Source organism: Atractosteus spatula, chromosome 3 (assembly GCF_055471065.1).
Source record: "Atractosteus spatula isolate fAtrSpa1 chromosome 3, fAtrSpa1.hap1, whole genome shotgun sequence".
NCBI classification, from domain to species: Eukaryota; Metazoa; Chordata; class Actinopteri; order Semionotiformes; family Lepisosteidae; genus Atractosteus; species Atractosteus spatula.
This window is the reverse complement of record NC_142708.1, coordinates 50,255,293-50,269,951: the sequence shown is the minus strand read 5'-3', so window position 1 is coordinate 50,269,951 and position 14,659 is coordinate 50,255,293. Positions and strand designations below refer to the sequence as shown.

Below are 14,659 nucleotides of genomic sequence, written 5' to 3'. Positions count from 1 at the left end.
GGGTCATGCTTTAGAATGTAGAATATCTGACGCCATAGAGCAAATGATACATTAAAGCTGTCTTTACTTTGGGTTTGGTGTAGTAAAAAATGCCACTAACATTAGTTTAGCTGGATTCTTAATGTTTTAAATTTTGTTTATATTTGTTTCTTTGGATGATTCATCCTGTCCTCCAGTCCCATCTTATTCTTCTTGTCTAGTGGCCTTCAGTTGACATTATTATGAGTATACTAGTTTGTGGTATTAAATTTAATCTTCTGTGGGTTTCACCAGTTTGCAGTTGCAATATGTACCAAGCCAATCATGTTTCCTGCCACTGAGAAAGTCCTAAAGTCCCTTTCCTAGATTCTTTTCCTGCATTATCAAATACTTATCATAGGTGGTCAGTAAGTATTAGCTTCACACTGTTGTTGTTCTATGGGACAACAATAATATAAGCTGTTCTTTTTTTCCAGCACCATCGGTTATTATTATCAATAATAGACTGCGCCGTTGAATGGACTCTTGCAGTTACATAGAAGAGGTACGATTAATTGCAATCAAGTTTTTCTGTGAGGTGTTTGAAGAAGGAATCTTTCAATAATCAGGTTCAGTAATTCATATAATTCCTTAAATGAGCTTTTCTAAGGTTGTGTTTAGATTCTTGAAATGTAACAATAAATCTATAAATAAAGCATTAAGTTTTTGCTTTGATAATCTGTTGCACAGTGACTCATCTGAGGTGCTCCTGACATTGCTGAAGGCAAATGAAAACCTAGTTTCTGAAGATGAAATACCATTTTAGGGATTTGGATTGACCTGTGAAGTCATATCTGGCACACCAGCAGCAAAGCTGAAATGGCATGTGTTTCACAGGAAATAAGAGCTATTTTCATTTCTCCCATCCTTTTCTCATCAATCTGTTGTGTATAGTGTAGCGATTTCCGCAGCTCGCGACAGCCACGCCTTCTTCGTACTTAGTAAAGAGTGAGACTTGAGTCAATGCAGGAAAGGAAGTTGAAGAACTGTGGTATACCCTGTAGGTAACATTTTGTGTGTGTGTGACCGTCTTCTCTCACTCTAGCTCTCTTAGGTTGTGACTCTATTGTGCTAAAATCCTTGGCATTGTAAAACAGACTCAGACTTGAAATGAAGAACTTGACCTTATATTTTTTGGCCCTAGACCTTAATTTTGATTTGGTATTCATTTTAGCATTCAGTCTGATTGAGAAAATTGCAGGTTTTAAAACTGTATTGCCCCTGATCACAGTGTGCTATGTGTTAATTTTGTTGTATTACTATAAGTGACATAACTGTTCAGTTAAAATAAAGAAATATTTTGAGTTATTGGACCACAATATCCTACAGTAGTAGTGTAATGTAAGCCAAGTTAATTTTAAAGTCAGTTTGATTTTTTTTTTGAGGGGGGGGCATAGACTTCTGAAAAGGTATACATGAAAGTTACCCAACAAAGTATCATGATGTAACATGAAAAAAAGTATTGAAATTATAGGATTGGGTGGGGTTTTACAAGAAATGGAAGCTTTTTTAAAAATAAAAACTTGAGTAGCCACAAAAAATGAAAAACGTGTGGAAGTCGTGGTTAGTAAGTTGCTGTGCTTAGTTAATTTTGCATGTGTATTTCCCTGACATCTGCTGGCTGCTGTTTAGTGGTTTAACCGCAATGTTTAGCAGTTCAGAAGCTCATGCCTTTATATTTTTAAAATAATGCAGGGTATAAATGCAAAAAGACCAGACCCAAATGCAGTAATTATGGAGAAATAATAACAATAGAAATGAAAAATAAAGATGTTTCCTAATGAAATAGGGTATTTAAAAATGCATAATGCCCAGAACTTTCTCAAATCTACAGAAGAACAGAACGAGTGTTTTAAGGACCTAAATCAAGTTACAGATTACAGGAGGTTATTAAATTCATTGTTGATTTGAAGCTCTTGTCCATCTCATTTTTGAAGGAAAATGCCTCAGCACTCAGGCTGGACAGCTTTGTCAGAGATACAGAAGTGTCTCCTTTTTTATTTCTGCTTGCACAGCCATCTAATTTTCTCGTTTCTCAGTTTCTTGTTTTACTATTAGTGGTGAGGTTATCAGGGTGAGCTGGGCTTACCCGTGGTAGACTTCTGTCTTTGACCTTTTCTTGCCACCCATTGATGGTCTCTCACACAGAGAGACCCATTTTTGAAGGAAAATGCCTCAGCACTCAGGCTGGACAGCTTTGTCAGAGAGATACAGAAGTGTCTCCTTTTTCATTTCTGCTTGCACAGCCATCTAATTTTCTTGTAGCTAATTGTGCTTGTAGTCGTGGAATCTTAGGGATGTGAGATACCTCAGGTGGGCTCTCACTGTATCAGGTGACTTCACAAAGTAACTATTTGGAATCCTCCCTTGGGCATCCCTTGGGCTCCCTGGGAGGACTCCATTTACTTTCAAATTGGTTTAGTTAGAAAAGAAACATAATCAAGAATACCCAAAAAAAGATCTGTAATCCTGTGCATGGGACAGTGTGTATAAGTATAAATCTGTTGGCCGCTAACAGCACAGAAGTTTGTGGTTTATGGTTGTGACACACTGGTGGAACCAGCCCTTGAAAAGTCTTTCAGAACAGTGTGAAAAGTGCAATTGACGCATCTTTAAAACTCAGTCAATGTCTACCTTGTCTGAGCACTCATATTTAGAACTTCAACCTTCATCTTTACAGAGCTGTCTCTTCCAGGGAAAAAAAAAAAGTTCTGTGCAGTAGCTGCTGGAGTTTTATGCTGGATCTGTGTTCCATGTCCCTGTTGCTAGCTTCAACTGCGTTTTGTCACATTTATTTTGTCAAATATGTGACTAATTGCATATTTGTCTAGCACCTGATGGAGTGCATGCACTCTTAAAAGAGGGTTACTGGATATCCATAGTGTTGCAGAAACCATCTTGGTGTAGCCACATGGTTTCAGGAATGTATGATTCTTAAAATAGAGCTTGATGTAATCTTTGGATCATTAAGTTAATAGCAAGCAAACAAGCAAGATGACCCCAATGGCTTCCTCACCTTTGTAACACTTTTCATGTTCTTATGTTCTTAAAGCCATTGCTTTGTATGTGTATATGTACATTACAGTATATACAGAGAAGTTAGAAAGTATGTTTACCACATCAGTGTTGTCAGCATAGATGTGGCAAACTTTTAATTTCTGTATGGTATTGCTTAAGGCTTCTTAGGAGATTGAATGCTGGAGTACAACATAAAAGACGATTTTGTTTTCTTTAAGAAGACTGTTTAGGCAACAGACAAACCACAAAACAGAACCTTACGTGGGATACAAGTGATCAAAAAATTATTTTTAATTTTTGAACAAAAGCCATCCTTCAGCTGCAGATAACCCGAATGCTCTGACAGATTGGCTGAGTACACACTTCGGTAAAGTCACTTAGAACATCTTTATTTCAGAACTTTCTTCCATTAATCTGCATATTGTTTTCATGCACACAAAGGAATACCAACAGCAATAATACATGCGTCAGTGGTGCTAACCACCACCTCACTGTATTTTGATATGCTTGTGTGCAGGTTCTGCAGTCGGCATGTTGCTGCCTCCATTCCTATAGTTCAAAAGATTCCTAATCTGGTGCTGAAACTGTTAACGTTAGAAGTACGTTTCCGCTTATAAGCAAGTATTGTAATGTGATGCACTGTTCGACTTGAAAAGAACCACATCCCACCTGTTATAGACTTGTATCACAGAGGTAACCCATCTCGGATGCACATCGACAAAGACAAGTACTTTGCAGCATTAAATTTCAGAGTCATGGGAAATAGTGCACTGCTTGAAATGCTTTTTATTGCAACTTTTTATTGCTCTTTTTATCCTTCAAGTCGCCAGTTGTGCTTTTTCCTTTTTGTAAGAAAGATCAAAACATAACATTCTTTAACAATTTTGAGATCTAAATAACAAACTACATATGATGTAAATGGGTAAAGGGAAAGGAAATCTAACACTTCACTGCCTCAGGTTTTCTTGCTCAAGTACTCTGGAAACTCTTAAGTTCAGAAAAATATTTTTAGTAAAGCTAAATATGTTTTCTACAGTAATCATACTAAATATATTTATCTGAATTATTTTATAAGCAAGTAGAAAAGTTGTTTAAAGTTTCCATTGAATTTTAATTTTATTTTGCATGCCATTTTAAAATTTGACAGAGTTTTATGATGTATGATTAACATTCCAGTGCATTCTGTACATGTATGCAGCTACTGCATATAATTAGTGTTGTATATCTGTGTAATGCTGCTAGTGCATACATTAGCCGTGAAAATGTTTGTAGAGTGCACATACAGTAAAGCTATAGTTGCCACACTTGTATCAGATAAGAGCTTATCTCAAAAAAGCAAAGATCTGCCAAAGATAGCATTTCTAGTACAAGTGAAATACTTATTTGCACAATTTAGAGATGCTACCACAGCATGGCAAAAAAAAAACACCTTATGTTGTAGTAGTGGTGGGTTATTTTTGGTTTGAGTTAAAAGCTAGTTTTCTGCTTAGCTTCCATTGGAACCCAGCCCCCACTCAGTTTATTGATTTGGACTACATTTTAAAAGCTTGTACATGTACAACCTAGATTTATTAAGCTAGTTCCAGCAAAAAAGTAAGCATCAGTAAAGTAAGTCAATTCTATGCAAGGGCAGTATAATTAAAGTAATCATTGTATATTTGTAACAGTCAACTTTATCAAAGAAACTTCAGTTATGTGCACTGGAAGGTGGTACTTATTATTGCTGGTTAAATATGGGTGGCGTTGTACATTTTAAAAGTGAAAGGACAGCTGCTATTGAATTAAGTTGAATATTCAGTTGGGTGTTTCTGTAGTTGTAAATTGTGTATTTTGTAGGTCCTTAAAACTTTTTGTTGTAAAAATGTTTAAAAAATCACTTGTCTGACTAATTATCCTTGGCAATTGGACAGGTGTTAAAAATGTAACTGTGCATGATGAACTTTGCCATGCAAAAGGAAGTGAAAAGGCTATAGAAATACTAATTTGTATATTCTTGTAAAACATGAAGTTTACTGAGACTGGAAATGTCTTATAAGATCAAGACTATCTACAGTTGATAAAAGTAATAAGGCTCTTAAGTTTGAAATACAATCTGGTTACCCTATAATAGAGTCACAGTAGTGTCAAAATATTAGTGGGATTAATGTTTCACAGTGTTAAGAAAATCAGCCCTGTTCCTGTCTATTCCAGGCATAGAATCATTAGGAAGAGGTCCCTGGAAATGTTACTGTGTTTAAAAAAAAAACTAAAAAGTTTAGCCAGTATGGATGAAATAACCTCCCCCTCAAATACTGTAAAAGAAAATATGGTAGTTTAATGACTCGTAGTTTTACTTTTGAATATATCGCTAATGATCTAACATTTTCTTTGATGTAAGCTATTGAACTAATTTATTTAACATTGAGTAAGATCTTCATTATTGCAAAGTGGATTTAGTGAATTGGGGTTTCATTTGGAGGCAGTCACCATTTCTAATGTTGTACATACAGAACGGTGTATTTTCCTGCTTAAAAAGCTCAGCAACTTGCATTGAATGAATATGAATAAGATAAACGAATAGCTTGTTTTCTAAATGTGTTCTCTACAAAACAGGAATTGATGCAAAAGAAAAACTTCCATGACCTGTTTGATTGCTTTTCTCTTATTGTGTCTCATAAGAAAATAGAGTTGGCTCCTAGCAAGATTTTTATTTTATTATCCCAAGTCATTTTATGTCAGGCTTTTGACTGTTACCCATTATTGTAAGAGCACATTCTTCGTGGTGGGCAAGCTTTTCAGCTATGTATGGGAGACTGAAAACGCTTACAGGAATTCAGGTCTTTCTTGGAATCAAGCCCTCTTCCCAGAAATGGGGGTAATTCAAGGGCATTGTTTAAGCAGTATAAATCACAAAGTTTGTTTTATTTTGCAAAATTATTCTCGGAATAAACTAGGTTAGAAATTTGCTACAGCTGTTTTACTGAGTGGAAAGTTTTAGGTAAAAATGTACTCAACTGTATATATTTGTTTTCAGAGATATCGTCGACCTCATTCAGGATGGAATTTTCCCAAATAATGATTCTGCTGCTCTTCGTGGCTCAGAGGAATATTCCTCCTGCTGCCAGTAAGTCCAACATTTTAATATGGTTTTCATCTATGCTTTATTCATTAGGTATTTTTGCTGAATGAATGAAAAAATATGCATTTTGTCCTTAAAAAATTAAAGTTCTTTGTTCTGACCTAAACAGATATAAAACTGCCATTTGTTAGGAAGGGTGCACTGATGCTCATGCAGCAAAAACTTTGGGGAAAAAAAATTCCCCAAAGTTGTTCCTGTTTTGTAATGGGAGGAAAGGTCTTTTTAAAAGAAATTAAAGTTAATGTGTGACATACCAAGATCTGTTATTATTTTCAGCAATATCATTTGTCTTCTAACGCGAGCGTACAAGCTGGTCTACGGTTAATGTGCAACTTTAAAAATAGACCTATACTGAAAGGTGAGGTGTTCCAAGTAAGAGCTTATAAACTGTTCAGATTTTGTTTTCAAACTTCCTGACCTGTTCCTGCTCGGAAATGGGTTTATAAACACTTTTTGTCCTTCATTGTTGTTAGAAAAGCCGGGTGGTCTCAAAAGACCCCTCCCTTGTGTGGGTAAAGGTTAACACTGGACTTCAAAGGTGATGCTTTAATGACTTATGGCCATTTAATTATGTAACTGTGGGTCTTTTTAGTACATAATTGATTAGAACCACCACCCAAAGATACATTTAAAGATCTGTTCTGCTTGATGCCCAATTAGTCTTTTGGCTGTCTTTGACTACAGCAGCCAATTGAAATGAAAGACAATGCACACTAAAAAGAAGCCAAGTCAGAAAAGACCACATTGTACAGGGGAGCCTTAATCAAGAAAAAAATAGGATAAACTGAATGTTTTCACTTTTGTTTTTGTCTACTAAAATGAGAAAATTGTCGCCATTTGTGTTTTTAACATCATACCTCTGCATCGATACAGCTTATAAACATGTCCTGTAAGATTTTAACTGTTCATCTTTTTTAGATGCAGAGTCTTTATATTTGAAAGTTATCTAGTGTTAATTAACATTTTACTTTCCTAATTTCAACAGTGCTCTACAATCAAAGGGCAATACTGCACAGCGGATCCTATTATTTCTCTGCTGTGCATAGGAATGAAGCAGCAATACGATTTCATCACTCACAAGAGCAGTACCTAGTTTATGCACATATACCGTATTATGACGTCTCTATTTTTTGTTTTAAAATCCCGTCTTGACTCATAGGATTTTAGGGTAAGATAGTCACCCTGTCAAAGAAGCACATGAGCTATTGTCTTGATGTTGGTTTGCAGACATTATTCTCATTGGTGACAGGGACTCTGCACCAGACTTGTTAGTTGAACCTTGATCCGAGTCTCATTCTGGCACCCAATCCCAGCTAAAAGACTGACTTTGAGTGTTTTGGGACTGTCCCACAGAGGTGTGCACACTCTGAAGTAGTCCCTAAGCCTCTTTCCACTCATATCTGTACGAGATGGTGCGCTACGCTTTCACTAATTGTTGTAGTGTCCAGGGTCAGAAACCTGTTTTCTTCAGCACCCGTGCAGTCAAACATGTTCCTGTTTGAGTGGGCGGAGACCCCCCCCCCCCCACACACTATAGCATACGTGTTAGCGAGCTATTTTGATTTCCCTAAACGAGCCACCTGCTCTGATTGTCGACGGTTTTAAATGCGGCACTCACACTACACCCATCAAGAAAGTAGCCCCTCCTTCCTGCGGCAGTTTTCTTTGTTGCCGAGTGAGATTGGCCTTGTGGGCCCCTGTCTGTTGCGTCAGTCGGGTTGCTTTCTCCCAGGACGGTCCTTCTGGTAACTGTTGCATTGGCAAAGGTGAGAAAGTGCCCACCTGGCTCCGGCAGTCAAATGTTATTTTTAAACAAACCCCACTTCGGTTCCAAAGCAGCAGGAGCTGCCTTCTTTCCTTGCCAGTGATCGTATTACATCGAGACATTAAACAGTTATCAGTTAGGTTCTCAGTGCCGTAGCTCGGGTGTGATCACTTTACTGCACTCATTGCAAGAGCTCTGGTCTTTTGTATTGACTGGAGTATACTGTAGTAGGAAAATCATTTTCATCTGTTACAGTATGTGTCTCACGCAAAATGTAATTATTTTGCCAGGTAGATTAAGTCATTTAGAAAGCTATAGAGTTTTAGGGGGGTTTCAGTAGTGATCATTAGCTGTATTTTCACCGGCACAAATACTCAGAACAAGAGAATGGATTCGAATTCAGTATCAGTGCTTCCATACACAGAATCCTACCCTCTATCCTTGCAGAAGCTGATTTTGTACTTCAGACTAAGTGGATGAGAGTTCAAATTTCAGCAACAACTCACGATTTCCTCCCCATTGCAGATTAAGATGTAAAAACACATTAGAGAAAAACGTTTGGTATGTTTCTTAGGTAACTCAACATTGTTAAGTGACACTTCTAAATATTCTTTGATAAATAATCAGATAAGTAAAATGAATTTGTAAAATTAGACTTTTTCACATTTCTTCCTGCTGTCTTGATTCACTTCCCCTGCTGAAGATAATTTCAAATGATGGCACCTGGTAATGTCCTTACAGCAGAAGCTCAGCTCTTTGTTTTTTACATAAGCACACAGTCTGCTACTGCAAGAGCTACCCCCTACTGTTTTAAAGTAGTGTGAACACATTGTTCTGGAACGGCCTGTCCCCAGATTCTTACTGGAAATCTGCTAGTACACAACCGTTAGCACAGCAATTGTTTGTTCCATGTGACGTGCATCCACCTTCAGGGCACTGCTGTGTGGAGCCCCAGGCGCTGGCATGTCCAAGACTGTGTTAACTGATGAAGCCCACATCTCCCCAGACTCAGTGCTCTTCACTGCAACACATGTCCTAATACAGCAGTATACTGTGAAGTGGTGGTGGCTGTCTCCCGTTTTGAAAGAACCAGTACTGATAGCAACCTATTTTTTGCTTCCTACTTTGTTTTTATTAATTACAGGTCAGCATGACTTTTGCTGTGGAAAGATTGTACCGGAGTCTCCAGTTATTGAACTGAACACAAACTTCACAGCCACATGTGTCCTCTCTGAATCTGGCATGCTCAAAACCCAGGCCACGGCGGATGATGTGTTCTGGAGATTTAAAAATTACAAAATTCCTCGAGATCATTATACCAAAATAAACAGCTCAGCTGTCAGCATCACTGTGAATCTTACCAGGGAGCTGGAGAAACCTTTAACATGCAATGTGTTGTCACATGGACAGATTGAACAAGTTGTCTATGGAATTTTTTTTGAAACTGGATGTAAGTATGTCATTCTTCTACGATCAACAAATTCAGTAATGTATTATGGAAAGGCTGAATCATTTTACCGAAGATGATGTTTTGGTGTTTGCATTTATGCTAGATTGTTATCTTAGCTTACTTCTCAAGTATGTGTGCTTGAGGGAGTTGTAGCTATGGATAATAATTTTATGTTTTGCTGTCATCTCAGTGTCAGTGCCAACTTAGTGTGGACCTTTTTTTCCTGAGTTTGGGACTTAATCTCTTTGAATGGAGTATTATGTTTTTTTTTAGTTAATGCTGTAGTCTTCCATTGTCAGTGCAGTAGAAAATAAAGTGTGACATTTAAATTAATTTAATGCATTTAAATTAACATTTTTGCTTTATGTTTGTAGATCCTCCTGAAAAACCCCAGAATCTGACCTGTCAAGTGTTGCAGTCTGGAGGTTCTCTTTCTCCTCTCATGCAGTGTTCCTGGGATCCTGGGAACAGAGACCCGATTTTGGTCACCAATTATACTCTAGTTGCTGAGAAGTATGTTTTCTTCTTTCAGCTTTTTCCTTTGAACATACATTTTGAGTACTGTGAACAGGTCTAAATAATTTATAAATATTGTATAAACTTGAATTATAATTATAACAAATAGCTACTGTATTTGACTGTTATTAAAGAACACCTTTATTAGACCGTTATACGGACCGTTAGACCGTATAAGACCGTTATTAAAGAACCTTTTGGAAGATTTACTTTTTAATATTTTCTTTATTGGGTGGGGAGTAACTGCTTTCCTTTTCTTTCTATAGATTTTCAAATAAGTACAGTAGTCAGTCTACACAGAACCACGGTGAACTGGACTTTAAGGTCATGCCAGTTTTCACTTACGTGTCCATATGGGTAGAGGTGGAGAACAGACTTGGCAAGGTTGAATCAGACAAACTACGTCAGGATCCATTGGATATTGGTATGTACTGATCAGTTTAAAAAAAAGGAGCTAAAGACTGTTGAGGATACCTCGACACGGTTTTTTATGTCTGTTTCTTTTGACTCCCACAATTATCTCTGCTGAGCTTAGCATTGCTGCCTCACAGCGTTGGGGCCCTGGGTTTAATTCCTAGGGTGCTATCCAGTCGGTGTCCCGCCTTGCATCTGTTGCCTGCCAGCTAGGCTCTGGCACCCCACTCAACCCTGCACAGAAGTGAATGGATGGATGCATGGGGTTATCTTTGAAGGACCACCGTACAATCCAATAACACTGTCACGATCTTGCCTACCATTTGGATGTTAGGCATTTACTTTTTTTAACTTTGGCAGGCACACTTTTGAAAAAAGCAGCATGTATGGCTCTTGAGTATTATTTTTTTATTATTTGCACTTAACTATTATCAGTTGTCCTTGACCTACTGTTTATTTGCAATATATTTTCTTCACTTGTTTACTGTTTGAGTGGTAGTTATGAGCTCTTGTATTATATAGGAGTTTCTGTTTAGATGGTCAGTGGTTATTTTTGGGTTTTCGTACTTTTTTGCAAAACTTGACAGTTCTGAATAACTAAAAATGATTGATACTGTTTCATTTGGCACAACTTAAAACACTTAATTTGTGATAGTCTTTTGACTACTTGAATATTATCTGTTTATCTGAGAATTTATGGGTGTAGTCAAGTTATTATTTGAGAGCATATTTTCCAAGATATAATTGTTGTGATACTTTGTGATGTCATTATAATGTTTTTTTCTGACAGTGAAACCACAACCTCTTCAGAATATAAAAATCACTTCTGAAGAGGCATTTCCTAACACATTGTTAGTTGAATGGAGCCAGCCTTTTCCCCCTGAGTACATGAAAATGATGTACAACGTTCGATATTGTGCTATTGGATCTGATATCTGGTCTGAGGTAAAATAAAATGTACATGGTCTTTTTCACTCTTCAAAAAGTCAGGACTGATTTTGTGGGGGGAGTTCTGCAAAAAACTGAAAGCTATGTGTCTCGATTGATCTTGAGTCAGCCAGGATATCTTCTGCTTGCCCAGCTGGCATTACTCAGTTCCTGTCCTCTTGTCAGTTCCAGGGAGACACTCCTACAGTCATTTTTCCAATCAGTGCTATCTGTCTCACGTGAATCTGAAATAATAAATACATTTCTAAGGAAATCTTTGAAGATGAGACAGGACTCACAAAATTCAAGAACAGTGTGTGTATAGCATTGATACTGTCAATATTTTTATACCAAAAGTCAGTCCACACACCAGTCTTGTTTCAGACTGTACATTTGATTTAAGAAGCATTTTACACATTGGTTACAGTGCTACTGATCTTAAAATTCTTTTTTGCTTATGAAGTATATACAGAAAAGACAATTTTACTACTACTTTTTACTACAAAAATTTGATTACTTTTTCGTTTCAGGTTCCTTTGGATGATACTAACAGTAACATTGAGTCATTCCGACTTCAAGGCCTTAAACCTTTCACTGAATATGCTGTTCAGGTGAGGTGTAGAAAAGAAGATGGCAGGGGTTACTGGAGTGACTGGAGTCCAAACGTCACGGCTATAACTGCCGAAGCTGGTGAGATTTTCTCTCCTGCAGACCGCTCACTCATGTCCCCACAGCCACTTCTGGTTAGGTGTTCCCTAGCTATCACGACAAACAAAGCAGCAGGCAATTCACTGAATAGTACGCAGGAAGAATTCACTTTGTTGGTCTTTTAATCATGGGGGTCATAAAAGAGGTTTTGTGTTTGACCAAGCCATAGTCTGTTTCAGTTTTAGTATGTAGGAAACAAAGTCTAAAGGGAATTTCAGGCCATCTCCCACAGGTTAAAAAAATCTCTGTAAGATGTTCTGACACTGGGTACTTTCCACTTTCTGCCCCTTCTTGCAACTAACATAAGACAGGTCAGTGAGCAAGCAAATAATTCTTAACAAGTACAACTTTATGAAAAAGACTTGCCGAGAACTTTTGTAAGGCTAATGATATATTTAATCTGAAAAGAGTAGTTTGGTTCCCTGTGATCATTAACTGTAGACTGCAAAATGTTAAAATGTTAAAGAATTTAGCAATTCTGTCAATAAAATTCTATGCACATTGGTTTAAAAATAAGTTGGGAAATGAGAAATGTACTTCCCAAACACTTCATTTTGTTTCTCTTGTTCTTTTCAGTAACTTTAATTTGGTCCATTAAAGCAACCACCTCTTGTTTCTTTGCGATTTCCTTTTTACAGTCTAGGCAGCAGTGTAGATAAAAAGCTGCCAAAGTGATTGCTTAATGCAGAAATGGGACCATTATGGTACCACTAAGCTCTGTCTACCCCCATTATGCATGAAAATGTTGGTTGCTGACAAAATACAGATATTTGCTTGCCAGTTAATATCAAAGTAAATATTAGTAGGAAGAATTTAAAATGCAATGTACAGTAATTGGAAGTGACTGCTGAATACTTTTGTTCAGATTTGAATACATAAACAGGTTTGACTGGGTAAATGCATGTCAGTGTTCCTCCAACCACGTTTTCATGTTTGGATGCAGGTTCAAGGCTTTTAGATGAAAGATTTGCTTCAAATTATAATAAAACTGTGCATCTAATTCTTACAGTACGTGCCAATATATTTCTGTAAGTGTTCTGGTATTTTCACCCTTCTTTCCCAGCACCCTCTGTAAAGCCTGATCTGTGGAGAGTTGTCCTTCCTGGTGATGAGACAAACCAGAGGGATGTGCTGCTGATGTGGAAGGTAAAGGCACAAATTCATTACACTTCTCATCTCCACTGACACAAGGTTATGCTAAAGTTGCCCAAATCCAAATTAAAACTTCCCAGTTTGTTGTTCCAATATTCATTTTCTGGGCTTTCTTGGCTTCTGAATGTGAACCGCTTATTTATTGAAAATGTCCAAAGATGGCCTTCTCAGGTTACTGCGCAGGAGTGATTTGTAAAACATACAAGACTTCAGACCTACACTCAATGTATGTTTTTTATAGCAGTACTTTTTTTGAAAAGTGTAAAATTTGTCACAGACATAAATTTGACAAAAAACATTTGACACAAACAACATTTAAACTGACACAGACAACAAAATGCAGAAGACCAATCAGACACAAGTTGGTACATAAAATAACTAAAATATAACAAAAATATGGAGCTTTGCTTTTATCACCTAGGCTTGGTTGCATCAATTATCATGTAGAGTTTGTTCTCTAGAAGACTTAATCTTCACTGCACAATTTTTAGTCTTCCTGTGTGAGTGTTTGGAAAAGCATTTATAGCACTTTAATATGTTTAAATAATCGGAATGGATGTTTTAAACTGTACACTTGCAATACAGGCATTTGAGATTTTGTGTAGTAAAAAATGTTTACAACTGCTTCCTTTGTTCTTGAAGTTTTTACAAAATGTTTCTTTTTCATATTCTCAAGTTCAAGTTCAAGTTTAAGTTTATTGTCATTATACTCATATGCATGGTATATGGTATAACAAAATGCTATTTAGCTAGCTCTCGGACATAAGTAGTACAAAGAAAAAAAAACAACAACAACAATACAATTGTGTAACAAAAGAAAGCACATACATACATTTTGCACATACAGGCGCTGTTGCGCTTTCTTGATCAGACAGGTGGTGTTGAGAGACCATGTGAGGAATTTAAAGTTACTGATCCTTTCCACGTCAGTCCCGTTGATGTGGATAGGGGCATGTCCGGTTTGCAGTTTCCTGAAATCAACGATCAGCTCCTTGGTTTTGCTAACGTTGAGGGTGAGGTTGTTGTCATCACACCACGTTGTAAGGAGATTGACCTCCTCCCTGTAGGCCCTCTCATCATTGTCTGTGATCAGACCTACAACTGTGGTGTCATCGGCAAACTTGATGATGGAGTTGGTGTTGTGTTTGGCCTTACAGTCGTGGGTATAGAGGGAGTAGAGTAATGGACTAAGCACACACCCCTGGGGGACCCCAGTGTTCAGAGTTAGTGTGCCAGAGGTGTGGTTTCCAAGCCTGACAGCCTGAGGTCTGCCTGTCAGAAAGTCCCGAATCCAGTTGCAGTGGGTGGTGTTGAGACCCAGTGCACTGAGTTTCTTGACTAGTTTCTCTGGGATGATAGTGTTAAAAGCTGAGCTGAATTCGACAACAGAATTCTGTTGAACATTTAAATAATAAATGTATTTCCCATTGTCAAGAAGATTAAAGATTAAAAAGGCAGATTAAAGAAGCTGAAAAACAGATTAAATTCACCAACATTGATTACAGAGCCCTTAGTGACCATTTTATGTGACCATTTTTTGTTTCTGCTAGTGTCATTAAAGATGCCCTTGGCA

General features: G+C 37.3%; 1 protein-coding gene across 2 annotated transcripts in view; it reads left to right on the top strand.

Moving 5' to 3' along the window:
- Window positions 1-14,659, top strand: part of LOC148837900 (interleukin-6 receptor subunit beta-like) — a 36,273-nt gene that overhangs the window by 9,591 nt on the left and 12,023 nt on the right. Inside the window, exons 2-9 of one of the 2 annotated variants that reach the window (XM_088910374.1) lie at window positions 456-523; window positions 6,050-6,139; window positions 9,064-9,369; window positions 9,744-9,882; window positions 10,152-10,309; window positions 11,090-11,244; window positions 11,757-11,916; window positions 12,998-13,080. In XM_088910374.1, coding sequence (XP_088766500.1) covers window positions 6,073-6,139; window positions 9,064-9,369; window positions 9,744-9,882; window positions 10,152-10,309; window positions 11,090-11,244; window positions 11,757-11,916; window positions 12,998-13,080 — 1,068 coding nt within the window. In that variant the 5' untranslated portion in view covers window positions 456-523; window positions 6,050-6,072. The remainder of the gene's footprint in view (window positions 1-455; window positions 524-6,049; window positions 6,140-9,063; window positions 9,370-9,743; window positions 9,883-10,151; window positions 10,310-11,089; window positions 11,245-11,756; window positions 11,917-12,997; window positions 13,081-14,659) is intronic. The other variant, XM_088910373.1, reaches the window with a different exon arrangement.